At 33.0% G+C, this 23226-nt stretch overlaps 3 protein-coding genes across 5 annotated transcripts in view; 1 reads left to right on the top strand and 2 right to left on the bottom strand.

Annotated features, from left to right (window-relative positions):
* Window positions 1–89: 89 nt before the first annotated feature.
* On the bottom strand, window positions 90–9998 carry LOC136419143 (sodium/potassium-transporting ATPase subunit beta-1-like). The gene is made up of 6 exons (XM_066405318.1): window positions 9731–9998; window positions 7156–7413; window positions 2868–3037; window positions 2727–2801; window positions 2475–2667; window positions 90–1861 (listed from the first exon to the last, which is right to left on the bottom strand). Exons 1-6 carry the CDS (start codon window positions 9876–9878, stop codon window positions 1740–1742), a joined length of 966 nt encoding a protein of 321 aa, XP_066261415.1. The 5' UTR covers window positions 9879–9998; the 3' UTR covers window positions 90–1739.
* A 2442-nt stretch (window positions 9999–12440) lies between these two features.
* Window positions 12441–16426, bottom strand: LOC136417084 (uncharacterized). Its single transcript, XM_066402586.1, has 6 exons — window positions 16185–16426; window positions 13948–14222; window positions 13595–13898; window positions 13201–13261; window positions 12903–13070; window positions 12441–12836 (listed from the first exon to the last, which is right to left on the bottom strand). Exons 1-6 carry the CDS (start codon window positions 16194–16196, stop codon window positions 12691–12693), a joined length of 966 nt encoding a protein of 321 aa, XP_066258683.1. The 5' UTR covers window positions 16197–16426; the 3' UTR covers window positions 12441–12690.
* Window positions 16427–18137: 1711 nt separating this feature from the next.
* Window positions 18138–23226, top strand: part of Lmpt (Limpet) — a 34812-nt gene continuing 29723 nt past the window's right edge. Inside the window, exons 1-3 of one of the 3 annotated variants that reach the window (XM_066402448.1) lie at window positions 20383–20415; window positions 21814–21982; window positions 22351–22433. In XM_066402448.1, coding sequence (XP_066258545.1) covers window positions 20411–20415; window positions 21814–21982; window positions 22351–22433 — 257 coding nt within the window. In that variant the 5' untranslated portion in view covers window positions 20383–20410. Of the gene's footprint in view, window positions 18328–20382; window positions 20416–21800; window positions 21983–22350; window positions 22434–23226 lie in introns of those variants that run through there. The other 2 variants (XM_066402465.1, XM_066402439.1) reach the window with 2 other exon arrangements.

Below are 23226 nucleotides of genomic sequence, written 5' to 3'. Positions count from 1 at the left end.
AGCATTTCTGGGCACTCAGTAACAACATTTTTGTAGAAAACTAATAGTGAAAATATAGACAATTAGTTTGCTAATTAAAGATTACACTCTCCTGTATGAACAACTATGTATTTTTTTGAAATACCATTTTTACCTTAGATCTAATGCAGGAAAAGTTTTACATCTAAAGTCAAAGAAGTAAATTAATATAAATAACAATATTAATATGCAATTATTTATGTAGGTACCTAATAAATAATTAGGTCTGAGTGAATGTGATATATACATATTTTAAATGACTTGAATTAAGTGTAATAATAGTATAAATATAGCCAGTCCTAACAAACAAAAATTTAAAAATATGTATTTTCTTTCCTAATTCATAAAGTTAGTACCTATCACTATTACATTGTTTTGTGCAAAAGCGTGGTTTGGGTCCAATATTAAGGCACACACAGAGATAGCATATAAAACTTATTCATTCTCATATTGAACTATTTCCTAAAAATGGTTACAACTACGTATACCGTGTGTCTGGAAATTCCTTTGCCAAGCTTTAGGATGTGATGATATGAACGCAGGTATGCAAATCCTTTGTTTCTCATACACAGTGTTGCTTTTGTTTTTAATTTTTTTTCAACACATACAGCTTTGAGAATTTGTAAAGTGTTTAACTCAAATTTCGAAAGTAGGTATAACTTTTTATAGCTGAAGTCATTAGACATGATGATATTTAATTCCAATCTCTAAGATTTTTTTTGTAATCCACTACCTACCTTTCATGCCACAGCATTTTTAGTGTTTATACCTTTAATACCCTGTTTTCTATGAAACGAAGCAATTGCGACCGTATGTTCTTCCATGATCTTTTTTCCATAAAATGATCTAAAGAATCACCCTGTCAGGTTTCGCAAATGAATTTTTAGATACCCTCTATAAAGACCAAAAATGAAAAACTAAAGGATATGCTTACTTCTTGGGATAATGTGAGGATAACTAAACGTATATAAAAATATAAATATTAATAACAAGAAAAACAAAGTATAAAAAGAGTAAAGAACACAACCATCTGGTTTAAGTAGGTATATCTACAGGGTGTCCCAAATGCAACGTGGGACTATGTCTATCTTTAAAAAGGTAAGACGTTTAAAGTTAATTAAATTAAAGAGAGGCTGTCCTTTTTGGAGCCTTTTAAGTTGCCGTATACAGTGTCACCGAAAGTTTTTGGGTTACGAGATATTGAGGAAAATGTAAAATTAGCTGAAAATTTTATTTCTAAACGTAATCTAATAAACAACGTTCAATACTGGAAAATTTAAAGTCAAGGTTGGATTGCAAATTAGTTGGGTTTCACTTTAAAGACAAAAAACACGGAAAATTAGAAAGCTCAAAAATTACAACTTTTTTGTAATTTATGTCACTTCGTATTACTTACCGTTTAGAAGATAGCAATACCACCACATGGCGTTTGAGACATCTTGTACAACTAAAATAATCACACGTAATTAAATAAAAACAATCGGATCTTACTACACATTTTCCTGATTTTTCCTGAAAATTGCGACTTGTATATAAGTTTCAAATTTCTCTTTTTATCAGGGATCGTGGATTCTGGATCCTAAACCTAAACGATTTTAATACTCCCATGAAAACGTGGTAATTATATATGTATATATAAGTACTAAAGCCTGGTATATGCTAGTGCATCTACCTACATATTAAGTTATGTAGGCATAAACAAACTAAACTTAATGGATGATTTAACTACCAGCAGCATCTACTTGGAGCTCGAATTGAACGGATCCGGCTCTATCCAAAGACCCTCCGTTGTACCTGATGTTCTTCGCCCAGGCCCTACACTCAATGCTGACGATCACATTTGCTGGAAAATATTCAGAACTTTTTATTATTGACGATGCGTTTCCGCCTCGTCAAAAATAGACACGAAAGTGTTATTAGTGACCAGAAACCCTGACAATAATAATTGTCTAATGGGAACTGAGTGAGGAATAGGGAATATCTAGGCTAAAGCAGCTAAAACCAGTTCTATTTTATTTATAGATTGAAATCTAAGGGCTCCACCCTTATATCGACGGAAAGTTCCCTCTAATGGTAAACGAACGTGTTTACTCTTCGTTAGTGTTTTTTTATGTCACGACACTAATTGGAGGAAAACTAAAGCGAGTTTGCACAAACCATACGGATAACGATCATGCTCATACTGAATTTTCTGCTTAAATTAAAATACCTAACATTTGTAATTTTTCGGCCTGGAATACTGCTTCTGGATTATTTGGAGCAGGTTAAAAATAGCTCAAAGCATGATTCCAGGGACGAGTGGGCACGTCGCTATGCATACAGATATAAAGGAAGGTCCTATAAGATCGTATTTAAAATCGAGGAAATCATGGAGTTTCATGCCTTTCGAAAGAAATATTAAAGCAGATCTCTCTTGCTCATTTGCTCTCTACAGACTCTGAAACGGAGACACTTACGAGTGAGATTAACAATTTCCACCGCAACAATGGGGCTCATGTAGTTTTGATAATTCCTATATGGATAATAATAGCTGGCCATTCCATGAGGAAAATAGTTGAATCCCTTCACGTTCTCTTTATCAATGTCATCCACTCCTTCGCACGAAACCCATATTTGCTTCAAAGCCAGTTCGTTTTTCTCTCTAGTCCTCTACAAATGAACAAAGCAATCATCCAAGCATCTATTATGCAGCTATCAACGCGTCCTACATTTATATGAAGCTCTAATTCCTCTGGCATGCCCGATACAGCAGATGTATAATAATCAGGTTCCCATCCAAAGATCTAAGAACAGGAATCGAGACTATTGCAAGCTATAATGTGAACAATGCTCGTTCGAGCTGAGCTTACCCGATTCAACTTCAGAAATATACAGGGTGATGAGCTGTTGTAGCCGTAAGATCGACCAGCGTTACAGTTTCCCAGTTTAGTGAGGTCTGTCACGCAGACCTTACCTTCCGGTGGGACTTTGTCGAAGTCGCAAGTTACGTAACTCTCTCCAGTTTGACTAGAATTATAAGCTGGAAACTATGCAAATTAGCTGATTTTTCTAACAGGAAATTGTGAATGTGACCAAATTGCCGCAATTATTTTAATAGACCCTAATGAAACTAAAGTAATGAGTACGATAGATATTGATATGATGATTTCACGGTCGTCTATTTCCGGCCCTGCTGATTTAACCTTAATAAGTTTAATCTCAGCATATGTTAATTGATTTTTATGGGTTAAGCTATAGAATTTAGGCGTTTCCAATTATCTGTTGGTATTCATTAGCAAGGATTAAAAATAGATAGTACTGACTAGTATCACATTCATCGTTCAAACTCGGTTGTCTACAGAGTGAGTCAGTTTGTGCTAATAACAGGTCTGTGGCATTCGATGTAGAACCTTATTCTGTAATAAGCCCTATAAATGTTTGGTGGAGGACCTTTGGTTTTTGAGATGCAGGGTATCAAAAAAAATTTTTTTTAAATGTTTTCTACAGAGCTATTTGAGGATAATTAAATTACTCTTTTATTGTAGATTACACTGGTTGACACGAATTTTGAATCTGGATTTTTGTAATCTGTTTCTCATTGTTGACACACCAAATTACCCCATAAGCGTATGACGGTTGTTTAAAATTCTGATTACAGTATACAGGGTGGTAAAAATTTCAATGCTAACCATTGGTATCTTGAAAACAACAAAAGATACGGGGTTGGTTAAATTAGAGAAAATGTGTCACACTTAGGGCTTAGTCAGTATTCGGAAATAGTGTTGCTAATTTGTTCTTATTTTCCGAGATACTAGGAAAGATCTGAAAAATGCTAAAATTTAATTCTCAAAATAAATTGAAAATTAAAGATTTTTCAAAAAAATGTTTCATTTAAAAGTTTTACAGTTTTCTAGGCTCTTGATGTGTGTGATTTTCTAAATTTTATAATCGGCCTAGTTTTCGAAATAATAACTCCAACTTTTTTTTTTTAATGCGGATCTGGATAAATTTTGGCATATTTTGAAAATACTCATTAAGGGCTTTTCAACGATATATCACATGATAGCATTTTATTAATAATACATAATATTAAAAATACATATTAATTTTATGACAAATGTGAACATTAGCGGGTAAATGACAAATTTAAAGCCTTAAAATAATAATAACATTTTTAATTTAACATGTGTTCAAAGTATCCACCATTTTCGCTAATACAAAGATTTGTTAGTAAATTAATTTTATCCATTGTTTTTTGTGTAGTGAGCCTTGGAATGGTTTTGAAGCCATTTCCAATTTTTTGATGCAAATGATTTACATTTTCTGTTGAGGTTGCATTGACAACATTTTTCACAAAGCTCCACCAAAAATAATCCAACGGTATCAAGTAGGGCGATCTTAGTGACCAACGAACAGGACTCAAAGTGTCCAGCCACGAATTTGAGAAACGTTTATCTAAATACTCCCGTACAATGCGAGTGTTATGCAGGGGAGCACCATTTTGATGTTACCATTCAAGATATAAAAGCTTTTGCAAAGGCAACTCACCTAGCATTTCCTCTAAATTCGTTTCCTAAAAATTCAAATATCTAGGCTCATTTAAATGCCCTCCAAAGAAAAATGGCTCCATAACTATATTGTCCAAAAGACCAGCCCATATATTTAACGAATATCGCATTTGAGGCCTAGTTTTCCTTAAAATGTGGGGGTTCTCCGTTGCATAGTAATGGCAATTTTTTCTATTAAACATTGCTGCGTTAAAGAAAGAAGACTCGTCCGTCTATAAAATTTTTCGGGCAAAATATTGATCTTGCTGAACTTTGTGACGAAACCAATTGCAAAACTCCAATCTTCTATCATTATCACTTTGATGAAGTGTTTGGACGAATTGGAATTTATAGTCATGATACTTGTGTTGTTTAATAATTTTCCTCACAGTAGAATCATGAATACTGCATTCTTCAATGTCGACGGGAGGTTTCTGAATTGATTGAGATTAATGCCAACACATGGATTTAATTTATACCAGCTTGTTTTCGATACGGTCCTTGTGATGTTCTGAAACCACCAGTGAAAGTTTAATTCCTTGAAACTCTAGCAAACATGGTTTAGTGAAGTTGCTGTCTTCCGGATTTTCATAATTCTGAGATGACAAAACAGAATTTATATAACTACGAATATAAATGTCGTATATGTCTAATTTTTCTTCAATTGTAAACATGTTTACAAAATACGACAAGAAAAGTACGTATGTTTTTGTACGTTTAACACAAAAATAACATAAAAAAAATAAAAATGCCTTAACAGCTTACAAAAAGCACTGGATAAAATTAATTTACAAACAAATCTTTGTATTAGTGAAAACGGTGGACGCTGAACACATGTTAAATTAAGAAATTGATTATTATTTTAAGGCTTTAAATTTGTCATTTATTCGCTAATGTCCTCTTTTGTCATAAAATTCTGATCACATTTATAAAAAACTCTGATGATGGTCTCTATATATAATAACCAAAACACTAGAGAATGTTATCATGTGATATATCGTTGAAAAGCTCTTAATGAGCACTTTCAAAATATGCCAAAATTTATCCAGATCCGCATTAAAAAAAGAAAGTTGGGGTTATTATCTGGAAAACTAAACCAGCTATAAAATTTAGAAAGTCACACACATCAAGAGCCCAGAAAACTGTAAAACTTTTATGTGAAACATTTTTTTGAAAAATCTTTAGTTTTCGATTTATTTTGAAAATTAAATTTTAGCATTTTTTAGATCTTTCCCAGTATCTCGGAAAGTAAGAACAAATTAGCCACACTGTTTCCGAATATTGATTAAGCCCCAAATTTGATACATTTTCTCTAATTTAACCAACCTCGTATCTTTTGCTATTTCCAAGATACCAATGGCGAGTATCGAAATTTTCACCATCATATATATGTATCGTACAGCAACAATCCGCACCAGTTCACTAAATATGTACCAAATGGTAATATTTCACTTGTGTTTTCCTCACTAATTACTTCTAAAATCTTTTAACAAACTTTACATTTTTCGTAAACTTTTAGAAACCAAAATCGATTTGGCAACGCCGCTTACGGCATATTAAAAGTTTCAAAAATCCCCTTTTTCTCCATTTGACTGATTTTATAACTCACTGTTTTGGAGATAGCATAAGGTGAGCATATCCAATTAAATCGTTCATATGTATATGAGAGTGAATCAAATACGAATCGGGATTTCTTTCGTGCATCTAGGAGTGATAGATAGGAATATTACAGGACCACGTCCACTTTGCTTGGTCTCTAAAGGTCGCGTTTTCAATCGCCACCACCACGAGTGAGCACGAGACACACCCTTAGGTTGTGCAATGCGTTATTATCAAATTTCTTACATGCGAAGATATGAAACTAGCGAAAATCCTTTAAAGATTAGAAGCACAGTTCGGAAAGATCTGTTTGAAAAAAACCTAGGTGTACCAATAGCAAAAAAAAATTTTAGGGAGATGAGAAAGGGTTGAGAATGAGCCCCATGCCATGTCCTTGGACCAGTTTGTTCTTTTAATAGTTTTTTGAGATTGCAAAGGGTGTTTGCACATTTAGTTTCTCCATGAATTTTGATAGTGAACCTAGTCTCGTACTGCCAAATATTGCTTGAGATGAAGCTTGCATATCGTCAGAAAAGACGACAATTTCTGATCAGAAACGTGATTTTACTTCACGGTAATGCCCGTTCTCGTATAACCAACCTGACTTGGAAAAAGTTGCTAAAAATTCACTGGCTAACATTGCAACTTCCTCCCTGCAGTTCAGACTTATCCTCCTGCGATTATCACATGTTTGGCTTGTTAAAAGAGACACTAGGAGGAAAAAAATTCAACAAAGATGCAATTGTTTAGGGCTGCGTGAGCAATTGGATGCAAACACACTTCGCTTCTTTCTACAATAACGGCATTAAGAAACTTTCAATATGTTGGGAAAAATCCATTCTTTAATCAGGAGATTATGTAGAAAAATAAAGTGTATCATTTGCTTTTGGATCTTGCTCTAAAAAATTTTTTAGAATAAAAAATTCGGTTCATATGTGAGTCACCCTCGTACATATTTTAACTGAATCAAACTGAAATTTTACAGAAATTTCAAGATTAAAAATGTACTTACGTTCTAGATAATTATTGATCAACCGAACCCACTTCCTAATATCGGTACCATTTGTCATGTTGTACCATATCAGAGATCCCTCTTCAGTTCTCTCCGAAATAGGTCTAAAACCCAAGCCTGGGTTGGTTCCTATGAGGCTTTTCTCGAGTTGCCAAGTTGGTTCTTTATCGCTGAGAGTGGCAAAAAGGCCTTGCATGCAAATGGCAAATAATGCTGCCAGAACTGCGTAGAAAATGGCGTAGAAAATGAGAAGTTGACCTGTGAACGGATTGAAAAGAAATGCTATTGAAATTAAAGGTAAATTAAATTTTTATTAATTAAAGTTTCAAAAGTTGAATGAATATAAAAAATAGTTAAATGTAATTTTGTCTTCCTGGTCAATGCAATACAACCACATAAAGCGTTATTAATTCCATCAAGGGCTATAGACACCTCGAATCTTATTCAGGCATTTAAAGAAACGAGAACTTCAAATTATTATATACAGGGGGAATCTTAAGTAGGGGTTTTTCTTTTAACACGACATAAACCCCAAAAAACTAAGCGAAATCTTTACTTAACATTCTTTTGACATTTTAAAAACAACCAAAATATGCGAGTATGTAAATTTTAAAAGGTAAGAAAACCTTTAGTTATTAGTATTTTTCACTCCGAAATTGACTACAAAAGGTGTTCGAAAAGATCGTCATTGGTTTCATTTACACAAATTATCACGCGCCTTATCCATGACACTGTACATACTGTTAGAAAAGATCTTTTCCCTCGAATTATTTTTGGAACGTTTTCTATTCATTCACACAACTTTGCTACTATGTTAATTTCAGTTATGAACTCTAACTTTTCATCTAACCCCACTGATAAAAATCACATGGATTTGTGTCTGGGGATCTCACAAGTCATCCTATTGGCTCATTGCGACTTATCCACCCGTTAGAAAATTGGTTATTTAAAAAGTCCCATACTTTTTTTCATACCAGCATATTTCGGTTACTTTTGAGCTTTAGACAAAACATGCTTTTGCATAAAAATGTTGTTTAGTTTTTCGAGGTCTTTGTCGCGTTAAATAGAAAATCCCTACTTAAGATTCACCCTGCGCAGAGTAGGCCCTGTTAAATTTCAGTAAAACGAGACTAATGTACAAGAAAAAGACCAGAAATCCATAATATTTTATCGTCTGGAGACAGACGTGCGCCATTTATCTCATTTACGCACAAGCCAAATTAAATTATGTCCATATCCTCAATTAAGCATATACTACAAACGATATCTTACGGTTCTCGTGTTTGTCTTGATTCATTTTATCATAGAGAGATAACTCGATTATCTTTTTATTGGTGAGTTGTAAATGAAATAAACCAAGCAGATTGTTTAAAAGAAGGAAACTACTTTTAGCTTTAATTCGCATTTCCTGCAAATTCAGCCGCTTATTTTTGTACCCTATTGGTGAATATGGAGGGAAATTTATTTATTATTATTACACATCCAAAGTAACTAAAACTCTATGTGGTAAAGTCTAGATGGCCTGGAACGCACCATCCCTATGAGTTTTCTTTACAAAAATAAGAATTATTTTTGGAAAGGTCAATGTTAAAATGTTAATGCAAGTATGATTTCAAACAATCTGCCCATTAAGGAATTTTAAGGATTGACTACTAAAAATAATATCGTTTTTATGATTTTTATTTTTTAATCGTCCTCACAGCAGATTGCAAACTACGCTTATATATCTTTAATGAATGATAATTGACAGAAAAATGTAGGAAAATATGTGATGCTCATGAGGAAAATCTTCTGTAACATTCCCTTGTTGTAAGTGAGAAAATCTTGCAACATATTTGGGTTCTCTATTAAAAATGTCTTAATTTCATTTTTCTGCTTATGGAAAGTCGTTAAAAAATTTAATAAAAACATAAATCAAAACATTCGATTTCTCGATGATATCTCCAGAAATGTATGAATCTTTTCCAATCTTACAACAAATGCTGAACATGCATTAATTTACGTAACTTTCCTCTAATGTAATCGACCCCCCATCTTCCATAGTTATCGAGACTCCTATGATTGCGTGGGCTTCCAAAAAAGGACACCCTGTGCAATATTCGTATAAACAGAGTAGGTATAAAATTTTTTAATATGTTTACTAATTTGCATTACATTATTTACCCAATAACTTACAGTAGGTTTGTGATCCATACCACAACAAAATTTACTATATAAATTAACAAGTATTTCACGAGCTTTAGCATTTCTAAGTATAAGTAACTGTATAGCCAAATCTAAAATTATATAGCTACCTATTTTCAGCGGAATCTCGTAAGTCATGAGAGTTGTCGTATGTGCCTACTTAAAATATAATCACAATACCCATTTTAGTATTCTTGAACATAGAATCAAATAAATTAGTATAGATTGGTTCAGGTTAGTCAACAGTACCTACCCACTTAATTATTTAATTATATAATGTAACACATATCGTCCCCATATCAATTATTGTTGCTTAGGTACTGTGGTTGAACTCAACATTCAACAAGCAACTCAAACAAAACTGTCCAATATGCTGATATGAAATACTTGCCCCAACTTTTGCCTGTTCTACCCAGAACTGACTTGGTGTTAGGATCGTAAATTGCCTTTTTGAAAGTCTCCCATTTGGTTTCCTGTTGCACTCGTTGAAATTGAAATTCACGGAAACCCCCGTTATCCTCAGATTTGCCGGCAACCATTCTTTCTTAAATGGAAAATAATGGAAATCGGAATTAACTTATGACTTAAACTACTGCCAACGCGAACTAACTGCGACTACTGCCAGCAGCGGGTCTCGAGCTCGTTCATCAGGAAACCGTTCCTGCCGAACGCGTTTCTTTCGACGCGTTCTGATAAAAATTATTTATACACAATACACAAATAACTGTTGTTGGGATTGCTGATGTTGGTAGAACCACTATGCAGAAGAGACGTCATTCCCAAGCATTATGGAACGCTTGACACTCTGTTTTTTCGTTTAGAACACCCTGTGTATGATACAATTGTGGTTAATTGAGCTATAGAAATTCCTATACTCATCTCTCTTCATTTTCAAAAAATTTAATTATATCAAGGAGCGTTTAAAATGAATGATCCTTTTTGTGATGTCTATTCCATCTAGATAATCCCACTAAAAAAATCATTGGGGGCACGCCTTACCTTGAAGCAAGTACATAATTTTAAAAGTATTTACTTGCAGCTCAACCATGTAAAAAAATGAAATCGGCTCATCCATGCTTTATACAGTATGACCCACTTAAGAGCGGAACATCCCTGTAGAATTTTCATTTATGGTCCGATTTTGATATATTTTTTTACATATTGTAGGGCACGTCTGTGAAGAAGTTACTCTCTTGTCTCTCAGAAAAGTGATGCGCAATACTAGAAGAAGATACGAGAAATGTATTCAGCTAAACGGTGGCTTATCGAAGCAAGTGCTTTTTAAAATGAAGCAAATCTCTTTTCGTTATACATTTTTTTCACATTGAACGATTCATTAAAGATTTTACAGTGGTGTCCTGCTCTGAAGTGAGTCAAATTTGATTGTTCTATAACTTTTTATAAATAAACATTTTTTTAACGAAATTTGAGATACAACCATTTTGAATTATTCTAAAGTTATTACTAAAGTTGAATTTAAATTAAAAATTTTCCTAATGTTTTTTCTTAAATTTTCGCCATGAGAAAGAGGTAAAGTAAAACGTGGATTTTAAGCGAACGTAACAAGAACTTGTCACAAACTAGAGTTTTTAATGCACTAGAACGTATAAAAAAATTATTAAAATCGGACCACAAATAAAAATTTTACAGGGGTGTCCCGCTCTTAAGTAGGTTACACTGTAGGAAGGGTGTCAGTTTCTAGAGCTCAATCATAAGGATCTTGGTATTCATAGAAGATACGAGGTCGGTTAAATTGGGGCAAAGTTGCGTAATTTAGCGTTCAAGAGTATGCCGTTTCGAAATTTGAAAAATTCTAACCGAAAATTAAAATTTTTTTTTTTACCTTTGAAATTTTTAAAAAATTCCAAAGGTAAACATCCTAGATGGCACTCATAAAAACAAAAGAAATTATGGTTGTCAAAAATCGAAACGTCGGATTTTAAATAAGGCATCGCAACATTGTAAAAAAAAATGTAATGATGAAGTATGGATCATTTTGAATTGATTCACAAAATAGGGTGAGGAAAAAATAAAAGTATTTTCACAAAATTTTAGTTTTTTTCGAGTACCTTTGAACCTCATCGGGATTGTTCAAATTTTGAAACGGCATGTTTTTTAATTTTCAATTGTGCAACTTTGCCCTCATTTAATCACCTTTGTGTCTTTTATAGTTATGGTACAGGGTGTCCTAAAAACAATGACATTTTTAAAAACATTTTTAAATCAGAATTTTTATTTATATATATTAAAATTAAGTTCCAGAGTCTTTTCAGAATGAGTACTTAATATTTGCCAACAATTTTTATGCATATAGGGTTCAACATATGGTTCAAGCGAATTATTTAATTAACTAATTTCATTTGGTACGTAACAACAATCCACTATTGAATGGAAAAATCTATTTTACCTCTGCTTACAAAACTATACCTTATTTTTCCCAATACTTCTTCGATACTAGACTTTAATACACTTTAATTCCTCTCAATAAGTCGAAAGTTAAACATCTCAATTATCTATAACAACTTTGCAAAAAATCAAATAGCCTTATGGTATCTTTCTACATACTAAGTACCACGTGCTATTTCAATCATGGCTATTTTGTTAACGTCGATTAATCATTAGGCGCATGCGCGGCTACTCTGCTTAGTACATTCGTGAACGATGATTGTTGGCTGTTTGGGCTTCATTTCAGCCAGTTACATTGTTTTTATATTGCTATTATTTATCTGGTCTCCCCTAGTTGAGTTTAATTTTGATAATGGATATCACAAAGGAAAAAGAAATCGATTAATATTAAATTGCTGAATAAACAAGCTCATAACATCTACTATCGTAATAAAAACGCGTTCATGAGATTAGAGATAATCTTAACTTTACACGGGGAGCTTATATAATTAGTTAGCAAAGGTGTTAATGGACGGATTGTTCGAAATGTCGTAGTTTATGTTCTTTAAACTATATGAATTATTATCAAACAAATAAATATAGGCGACTTGACGCCAGAGATAAATAGTTACACTATAAAGTGTATATGGACTTACAGTAGATATGAGTAGGTACTCGACGCAGTCAAAAGCTATGAATAATTGAAGAAAAAAGGAGTAAAGGAGATTTAGAACAAATTATTAAAGATTGAGAAGGGGTGAAGTCTATTGAATTATTATTACATAACACAAAAAGTATCTAGAGCCATCTGAATTCAACCCAACTTGGGACAATTCTGAAATTTTTGTATGTATTTTAAATATCTTTCATCTTCATATTTAGGCAGTAAAGTATATGAAATTCATATTCAGGCCAGGTCGCATCATATCGGTATAACATATGTCTTTGGGTTTAACCATGTAACCATTATTTCTTTTTGATTTTACTAGGATCTCTTAAGCCCTCCAATAATGGAGACTCCTTGTCGTTGTGGAAGATTTGTTCATGGATAATGGGTTGACTGGAGGATACTATGCCAGCAGGTACCAAAAAAAGTGGAGGGTTTCTGTTTACTGCAATTTAAAAAACCGTGATGAACAGACCTAAAAGTTTTACTACAAAATTAGTGTATTTGTTACCTAATTCAACATCTTCTCCTCCAACAACCAGAGTTGGTTCTGCTTCATCTTTAGGAAAATCAGTTACAGTAACGTTTTTCGGTGGTAACTCTGATTCGCTTTCTACCACCACTGCTTCCTGGGCTGGTACTACTACGGCGTCGGTGTTTTCAACATTTTCGGGTTTGTCTATGAGAAAAAAAATATTATGGGCAATCAAATTAGCAATCTGTAGAAAGCATAATGATATGTTACATCCTGTATATTTGATAAAAATAAGCGTTTAAAAAATAAGAAACAATAACCACGGCAAACGTACCATTTAATTGTTCAATAGTTATCGTAATCTTTATTGGTTTCGTCGGCACAGCATATACCACCTAAAAATTAAAAATATTTTATTTATACATAAGAGGAGATTCCATTCCGCCAGAAAACTATCTTGAAAGAGTTTAAGAAATTCTTTGAGCAAGCGCATTGCTTATTTCCAGTTCAAATTTGCAAAGTGAGTTATTCAAGAGAATTTTCGAATCGATTCAAGTTCATTTTATAATTGTTGATACGAAGTTATACAAGAGGCAATAATTTTCTTGGCAGAATGGTGAATAAAAATCAACAGTTTGTTTAATAATTATTATATTATGTCTATTGGTTTTAAGCAAAATCGAATAATTATTCCTACGGTCATTAATATCACTAATATGCTTCCTTACCCGAATGGATAAAGGAGCTTCAGGAGAAACAGCAGTTTCAGATATCACAGGGGCGACTACAGCTCCTATTTTAATAGGAATTTTGATCCCTTCGTTTATAATTTGCACCTCTGAAGGGAAAAGAATATCACTTTTCAAACTCCCCACTAATATAGGTCTCTCTAGAACCATCCTCACTGCAGGAGTGCATTCTATCGAACCGTTGATCTTCGATTTAATCATCATCACTGGCCGCTCTATGGACGCTTTTGATGCCAAATTTAAAGCGTCTTTAGGAACGATAAACATGGGTATCACAGAAAATCTAAAAATTCTAAGTTCAATTTTCTTCTCAAAATACCTTTTGAACGTACTGTTTAGATATGGTATAAGGCAGTTCAGCCATAATATTTAATGTGGGCTGTGGAAGCGATGCTTGCGGGAAACCAGTCAATACGTTATTTTGCAAATATTGGTCATTGTTGTGTCTAGATATGTCGAGTTGAATTGGGGGTGCAATTAGGGGTTGACCATGATAATTGTAATCCAGATAAGCCGTTGAAGAAGGATAAGCGAGTGGGTACACGAACTGGAAGGGGTTCTGCAAAGGGTAGGCCCAAACGAAGGAGATCAGTTGCAAAACCCATACCTATGTATAAAAAATGTAGTTTAATGGCTTAAACACGATTTTTCACTATACTAAATTATTATTCCTGTAGCGATAATACTCTGCTTGATGGCATCCACAAAGAATTTATTATAAAATGTAACGGTTTCATGGAAATTTACATTTTACAATGCCCCACATCAATATTAGAGTGTATGCTAATCAAAAAGACCCATACCAAAATCTAAATAACGTTTTTTTAACATTGGTGATTAATGTTATAATTTGTGATGTAGCATTTTGGAGCAAAATTTTTGATCATTTTATTCTCTTATTATTAAGACTCTTGGGCATCTTTTCGTTAACAACCAGACACCAAACCGGATTCGAATACGATAATTCCAAGCACTACCCTGAAGGTCTGCAATTTATTTTATGTTTAAGATTGTAAGGAGTTGGAATTCGGTCATTTAATTGCATATTATATTGTGGATGACCATGATAATAATATTATTTTTATATACTCCTCTTTAAGGTGTTTAAACTTGTAGAAATGGACATATTAATGCAAACCCATAATACGTAGGTGAGTACTAATGGTCATATATTCAATTTTCGAAACGTTATTGTGTATAATGTAAATGTACAATCCATTAGGAATATCGAAAATGGAATGTAACTCTACAGGTTTTTTTAATTTATTTTTTATACAGGGTGTAACTTATCAACATAAAGATAGTTCAGAAGGTAATAGTACTCTACAAAATAATAATACATGCTAATAGAGCCATGGCCAAAAACGCATCATTTTCAGTACACAGGGTGGCAAAATGTCACATTTTTCTCATATTTTGCGTTTTTCTTACACATATCTTAATTTTTTAAATATATTTATAACTATTCTCTTTAAGACCTAGTATTTTGTGCTTTGTATTTTTGTTGAAACATCCTGTATAAATTCTGATACCAAATTTAAATTCCTTCGTCAATTCTTTAGTTTTTTGGTTTCTTGCAATATTTTCATACCTTTCACCGTTTTCATAGAATTTGCAAAAATATCTATTGATGCAAATTAAGAAGGTAAAGGAAGTAAGAAAAAATAGTTATTTGACTAAGTTATCAACTATTTGAAGCACGTTTAATCAATTTTTTTAAATGAAAATAAATCTAAACAAAAATAAAATTATAAAAACTGTTGAAAATGTTTGAAAAAAAATATAACATTGCCACCGTGTATATTGAAAATGGTGTGTTTTGACCATGGGTCTATTAGCATTTTTTAAAATCATTATATAATAATTTAAAAAAATATATACAAATTATTATACTCCCTGAAATATCTCCATGATAATATGTTGTACCCTGTATATTTAAAATGTCGTTCAGGGAATTTGAGGACAGATGGTACATCTAATAAATACGAAAAAATGTTATATTAACGTAGGTCGACAAACGCTAAATATTTGATTAACTGTTGGAACAATGAGAAGAAAATATTGCGCTACAACTTTTGCAGATCAAACATCAAAATCTTTAAGAAAAAATAAAAATAAAAATATTTACGGACTTATAACGTCTAGAAATCCCTATTTAAACAGAACTCTCAATACTAAATAATTTCACATCAGAAGACAAAAACATAATTGTGGTGTATTACATATTTATTAGGTACAGGTTTAAAAGGCTACAGTATATTTAAAAGACGTTGACCCAATCGTTTGCCGTTTTGATCAGTGTTGATTTACGCGAGAAAGGTGCGGATATAATGGATATGGATGGAATGGGAAATATATGGAAATAAGATATAACAATTAAATAAGTACAAATAAGGATTAATATATTGTTAAAGCATAATTCTCAACTAAGAGAAACAAATATTTATCTATTGCAAGTAATCGAAAAACACTAATTTTTAAAAATAACAAAAATAAATTAAAAATTAATTTATTACTGCTTATTTGCATGCAGATTTTAATGCAGACGTAATGGATACATAATACTCACTATTCTTGTCATGATAATGAATTTAATCTGGTCCACACGAAATACGCAACACACGGTATGCCGGCCGACTAAGGAAGATGGTCACTAATTCTCAGATTTATACGGAAAGAAATAAAACGGCGAATACACGCCAAACAGGGGCCCCTTTTGGGTCGACTTGTTTTTGGCGTTGAATCCGGCATGTAATTAGTCAGTAATACCTAAGTATGTATATTTCGGTATTGAAGAAAGAAGCGAGATTCTGTAAAATTCATTTATAACTGACATTTCAATGCAAATAACAGCTAATAAGCCAATATACCGGGTGATTCGTGGATCCAAAGATGTCATTTTAATGGGAGAACTTAATGGATATGAGTAATTCGGGTCACACTTTTATTTTTGGTAATTCGGTTATTGTATATACAGGGTGTTTAACACGATCACTTTTTTACCAGGGAACGTAAGTCTATTTTATATTTCTTCCACTGTTTGGAAAAAGTGTGATACTTTAAGGTAAAACCTCTTTTTCTATACTTCTAACTTTCTACTGAGTTCCTTGTTTTTAGATTCCAAGGCTCCTAATTTTATATAACATTTTGCGCGATCTCTTAGAACCGTTATGTTGCCGCGAATCTTCTGATAACTCCTGTTTTTCAATGCTTCAGGAAGCGATATTACCTTGCAAAATAATTAAAATAATGCTAGTAAGCCCGTGGTTAAAAACGTACTATTTTCGATATACAGGGTGGCACAGTTTCAATTTTTTCTCATGTTTTGCGTTTTTCTCACGTATGCCTCGAGTTAAATTTTTGACATTTTGTACACCTGTTTGCTTTAAGGTCGTCTCCAACAAAATGTCAAAATTGTCGATAACCATATACAGGATGTTATGTTTTTTTTTCATAACATTACCTAACATTTAATCACATTTTTTAAAATAAAAATAAATTTAAACGTTCGAACTGAAATTGAAAACAAAATTATGAAATCTGTTGACAATGTGCCACCCTGTACATCGAAAATGGTGCATTTTTGACTATGGGTCTATTAGCATTTTTTAAATTATTTTAAAGAGTACTATTGCTCCCTGAAATATTTCCATAATATGTTACACTCTATATATGTCGGGTTTAGGAATAACCGCAGAAACCAGTCTCCAGTTCTTCACTAAACAATTTGATATTCTTGTTTCTTCACAATTTTTGTTTTCTTAAAGGAATTCACAATTTCTCGAGCAGTGCAAATTATATTCCTGTTTCTTTTGACTATCGACCTATTTTGATCTTTTTGCTTTCTTTTCACACGCGGACAAGTTTATTTGTATTATTTTCATGATACCCTTTTTCTTGTAACTCTTGTATCTTTCAGGGTTTTGTGAGAAAACTAAAGTTATGCATTTAAAAAACATCATAAGGCCTTTATGTTTGATAATTAGAAATAAGTGCTAATACTTGTTCACTAAAAACATATTACATAGTGAAACGAAACCTGTTATCCATCAGATTGTCAAGAAAAATATGAATAAGCAAATGTAAACTACAATAGGCATGTGGGCAATAATCCTAGTGGTGATGATCCCGATTCAATTCCCATAATAACTAGACTACCCCCTATAAAGCTCAATCCCCATTTTCACAAATATTCAATAGGAAAATTATTGAATTTGAAAATATATGGTTTGCTGTAATTTGTGTTGTCTACTATATTCAGCTGTCAAATCGTTGCCTTAATACAAAGGACATTCTAATATTACTTCTAAAACAAGATCCAAGTTCCAACTAAACTTAATGGAAGAAAAATTGGTCCCAAATCTTATCGAAGCTCCTTTTACATATTTTTGATAGTATAGGGATATCCAGAATTGGTTTATTTTTCTGTTGAGAGAACTTGAAACGAACCCCGATATTCCAATAAATCGTTTCAGTTCGGGCAAACAGCGCAAGCGGCAGCCGCGTCGAAACAGATGCGGATCGGTCGGTGACAGTAGACCCTAACCTAAAAAGCATTTTATTTAAACATTTTTATTTATGAACTTTCCATGTTTAGTTGATTTATGTGGCTGTTTGTTAGGTGTTGCGCTTCTTTGACTCAGTCCATCGTCTCTTTTTGAGTCCCTAATATGTTAGTAATCAGGACCGCTATTGAATGTTTCTCCCTGGATGTAAGTAAACAGATTGTTTTGTTTTGTTATTAAATTCATTTGTTTGTTTCGAACTGTTTATGCTACTCAGCTCTGAGATTTGTAGCTTAAGACCCAGTTGAAAGTACAATTACAATTCAAAAGTCGTTTCAGGTAAACCCTTGGTACTTGAACCACACTTTGGGTCTTGGGTCTCAGAAGACCTCCAGGGCTCAATCTTATAAGAATATGTGAGAGTGAAAATGGAATTTTTGTCTTAATAAATTGGATAAGGCAATATTTTAATTAAGCAATGTTGCCAAACATTTCATTCTGAATTTTATATATTCACATGGAATTAGGGCCTTGAGTATTTTTTTTATAGGGATCAGTAAGGAGTTTCACAGTGATACTTATTTATTATGAGTTGAGTTCTTCATTTTCTCTTTTCTTATTTCACAAATTCTAAAGCGTTTCCGAGCAGTTGGAGGTGCATGGATGATGGATCCAATCTCATAATTTTGGACCACAATGATGGATCCTCATGAGTATGAAAATAACAGCATAACTGACATTTTACCTGAGAAGGAGTCATTCTATTTGTTTAGAAAAAACTATATTTGCCAAATTGCCATTTTTCACCAATGGAATTGCCTTTTACATGTCATTTTGATGCACATGAAAATTCACCACAAGAATAACATTGCTGTCAAATGACATTTGGTGGCAGCAATGCTAATCTTGTGGGGTGGTTCAATTACTAATGAGGTTTCGCTGTATGACTGAGCTTTAAGTGTTTTAAATTGACACTTATGGTCTAGGGTAGGTACTCCTTGAAAATAAATTTAACTTAATAAATAAATAATGCTATACATTTTTTTCCCTTGATGTGTCACAGACATTATTTGGTGACGTTGCTTTGTGATGTAAACATATATGTGTGTTGTCAATAAATGATTAAGGACTGGGGTGATGGTGTATCATTATGATAATTATGCAATTGCTAGTTAAGGGCTAATCGCGCAGGGGACCACCGAAGTACAGTATTTACGCACAGTCAAAATACAGTACAGACAAATTATATACGCCTTACAACGTAAAATTGACCATAATGTGACGGCGGTATTTACTTGTTATTTATCAATCGCCTTGCCTGGGTATCTTTTTAGTATGACTAAAACCAAATTATTGTATTGGCTGCAATAATATCACCACTGTTAAATAGTTCATTTATTTACTGCCTATGAGACTGCCTGTCGTTTTTAACCTTTAAGTACTGATTGGTCTCCCTATTTCTCCTACTACGATTTTTTAGAGAGCTTTGTAGAGCTAGACAATTTCATGCATTGCTTTACACTCAAACTCATGGCATTACTATGAATTGTAGAATTTACCTGATATGTACCTATATACTTATTTTCAGGAAAATTTTTCTGTTTATCGTTCTAATCGACATATTGACTCTGGATATCTCTACCGAGGCCGTGGGGCTTTAGAAACAGATTTTTAGAGACACTTTCAATTTATAACACTTTTAAAATCTTAAGAACTTTTTTTTTTAACAATTGACATTACTGGTATCGACTCAATCCGATTTAGCGTGATCAGGGTGAACTGATATATTTTCTTGTTGTTTTCAAAAACTGATTTAATCCGGATCAAAAACTTGTTAATTTAAAATTTGGGGAAATTACTCAAAATCACTTGAAATAACGTGGTATTCCCTGTAATTTTTTAAAAATGTCTGCAGTTTTGAGGATTTTATGGTATTTAAAAATTTTCGTGCATTATACATTTTAAGGCGCTACTGCTCCTTCATTTTTTTCTAGGTTTTTTCAAATCTAATTCATTATACATGTATATAGCTACCTATTAATCTTTTACAAATCCAGATTATCTAAAAAATCACAATTCAAATCTATTTGTAGTAATATAACAATTTAATTATTATTATCGAAAAATTAATGGTAAATCACCTAAATAAACACGTAGAACGATCAATTTATCATCTATGTAGTTTTAGATGTTGTTACAGTGAGTGTTTCTCAAGTTTTAGATCATTCCAAAATGGTTTTAATAGGAGATCATTGTTCCATCGTTAATTACAAGTTTGGAATAATTGCTGATGCGGTAAGTTCATCCTTGGTTGTGATGGTATAAGATGATATAATTTTGGGAGTGGCATAATATTTTGTAAAAATACTGGAAGCAAGACAGAACTAGATGTAGACACTAAGAAATTTATCAATCAAGGTTTGCGTGTGTATGGAACAAAAATTAAATTCCACGTGATAATAATTAGTGGTATAACAAGTTTACAAATAAATGCGCTTTTACGGTTACGTAAAGTCAAAATAGACTTTCAGTCCAGTTAGATTGACTCACATTATTTCATGGGAAGCTTCATACTTTAATTGGAAATCACTTTGAGATTTATAATTGACCAACAAAATATAGAATCTTCGTTTCGTTTTTTAGTCTTTGCTGAAGAAGCAAATCCTGAAATTTAACACTTTCTTTACATTGCGACAATGACTGATGTGTTGTTATCTCTCGTATGATTGGAAGAAGTTGATAAAGCAATTTATTTATGGAAGGTTTATTGGCTTAAAGTGGCTTTCATGAGTCAGTTCAGCCACGGATGGGAAAAACCACATGTCCTCCAATATGATATAATTGATTTGCGCCACCGAGTTCTGTAAATTTGTAGATGAACGATCGTCGCCGAGGTCTCCACTTAAATTTAACAGCAGGTTGTGACTCAGTCATTATTTAATGTAGCCTGACTTTTTAGCAATCTTAACAGTTATTTACTTTAAAACAGGCATCTTAGTTTTAAAAAAATGATTCTTCCTTTATCGATCCAGTTATCAATCGAACGTTTTATTAGCATACAAGACATCTGTTGCAGATCGTTCTTCGCCGAAAATCCGAATGTCTTTGTCTCTCTAATAAAGCGAGACACACGTAGGTGAAGAACTAGTTAGAGGCTGACTGTATAGGTAACAATATTTACCTACAGTCAGTTTTACTAAACCGTGATTTTCGTTGTTTATAAGCGTTCGAAAGACGGTTCCTCTGTGTTGTATAAGAACCTTCTAGTGCTTAGTTTGAATATTTACCTGTGCGAACATCAGTGTTTAAGTGCCATTGACATCCTGGGATTAAAATTCTTATTTCTCCAAAACTTCCACTGAATAACTCTGTATCGGATTAATATATATATTTTTCGAATTCACTATTTACTGAGACATTTTGTTAATGGTGATATAGGTTCTTATTATTAAGTTATTCATGGATAAATGTGATTAGCAGATATTATCTCCAGACATTTATCACTGATAGTGTTTAAAAATAAAAATAAAATCGTTTTTTTTTGTGTTGGAACAGGAGTATTTAAAAAGTAGTTAAGCAAAATTCGGATTTCATTCTTCATAATATTTCAATTCTATCCGATATCAAACACATTTCCCTACCACCTAAATTGAACAAACTTTTCTCTTCTACCATCTAAGTCACGATGTCTAGATCGTCGAAATATAGTGGTGCATATAGTGACGATCACCAGACATACTCGACGTCATATTCGAGCCACGTCTATGACGTAGTCGAGGAACCCCGAAAGATCACCATAAATGGTTCTAACAGATGGGACGACGGCGTTACTACGCCAAAAAGGTGGGAGCGAGCCGGCAATGTAAGTGTCAAGGATTTTATATTGAAAATTGAATTTTATACTTTAACACTGTGTGGTTCCATACTTGACTTAAACATTAACAAGACCTAAAATGCGAGAGATGATGAAGAGGTAGCCATGGAGTCTGCTTAAGCGATAATCTGGCAAATAATAGAATAAAGGACGATTCCCATTATCGGTCTGGTCAAATATTGGAACATTAATTTTATATTGTCTGACCGCTAAGGTGAATAAACAATACAAAATTAATATTACAATATTTGAGCTGACCGTGATCTGACCAATAATGTGAATCGTCCGTAAGGCTCGATTAGTGTTTTATTATCACTCACAAACTTGAACTGATAGAGGATGCATTTTTGTTCCAGGGTGTTCAAATAAAAGAAGCTGACATCGGACAACCCTGTACAGAGTGCAGCGAATGTAAAGGTTTCAAGCCGCATGTTTGGAGGTAAGTTTTGTGATTGCTATACCTCCATTAAAGAATCATACCTTAATTTAAATCGTAAAATGCAGTACAATTTCTTTGATCCAAACTAATAAAAAAAACCCTACAGGAGTTTAAAAATATTTTTGTCTGCAACAACTGAATTTATTGAGTATATACCCAGGGGGGTAAATTTTCTTGGTCTGATCAATTAGTTCAATAATACTCGCATTAATATCTCCGAACCTAATTAGCGAATTTTATAGAAATTTTGCTTAATTAGTATGTCCACACCTGTGCGCTAAAATAAGGTCCTACGTCCTTGGCACTCACTTAGGAATAATGACTTGTCAAACAATATCTATAATAGGGCTGCGATGGCAACAATGTATCTAAAAGTAAATTTGATGCACCCTTTCAGGCGAGGTAAAATTTCCTGAAACACATTTCGTGCGGTCGCACCTTCGTTGGAGATTTGTCTGTGACATCAACGGACTGATTGTAAAAGCCATTGCTATAAATGATTAATACGCTGGAATTAAATTGATGGAGTTTTCAAGTCTCTTCCTATCAATCTTTATTACACATAATATCTATTGGCGTTTAAATTCGGGCTAAACATGAGAAATAATGCTCCCTACACGAATTTCTTTTATTTGAGATGTCTTAACTAAACTATATAATTGCTGAATTGGTCATTCGCTTGAAATTTTCAGGTTCCAAGCGACAAACACGAAGTCATAAATTTGATTTTACTTTTTACAGTGTGATGAATCAGCAAATATCGGTAAACAATTAAAACGCTTCCATAAAGGTC

This window comes from Euwallacea similis, chromosome 2, assembly GCF_039881205.1.
Source record: "Euwallacea similis isolate ESF13 chromosome 2, ESF131.1, whole genome shotgun sequence".
NCBI lineage: Eukaryota > Metazoa > Arthropoda > Insecta > Coleoptera > Curculionidae > Euwallacea > Euwallacea similis.
Note: the sequence above shows the minus strand (reverse complement) of the source record. Positions and strands in the feature narration are given on the sequence as shown.

Excerpts from the sequence above, each read along its gene's own strand:
- LOC136419143 (XM_066405318.1), bottom strand. The coding sequence starts at position 9,878 with ATGGTTGCCGGCAAATCTGAGGATAACGGGGGTTTCCGTGAATTTCAA. Across the intron at positions 7,414-9,730 it reads TAGAACAGGCAAAAGTTGGG|GTCAACTTCTCATTTTCTAC; the intron begins GCAAGTATTTCA and ends ATCCGTTCACAG. Across the intron at positions 1,862-2,474 it reads GGAAATTGTTAATCTCACTC|CAAATGTGATCGTCAGCATT; the intron begins GTAAGTGTCTCC and ends AATATTTTCCAG.
- LOC136417084 (XM_066402586.1), bottom strand. Across the intron at positions 13,071-13,200 it reads AACTATTGAACAATTAAATG|ACAAACCCGAAAATGTTGAA; the intron begins GTACGTTTGCCG and ends TTTTTCTCATAG. Across the intron at positions 12,837-12,902 it reads AGGAGAAGATGTTGAATTAG|TAAACAGAAACCCTCCACTT; the intron begins GTAACAAATACA and ends TTTAAATTGCAG.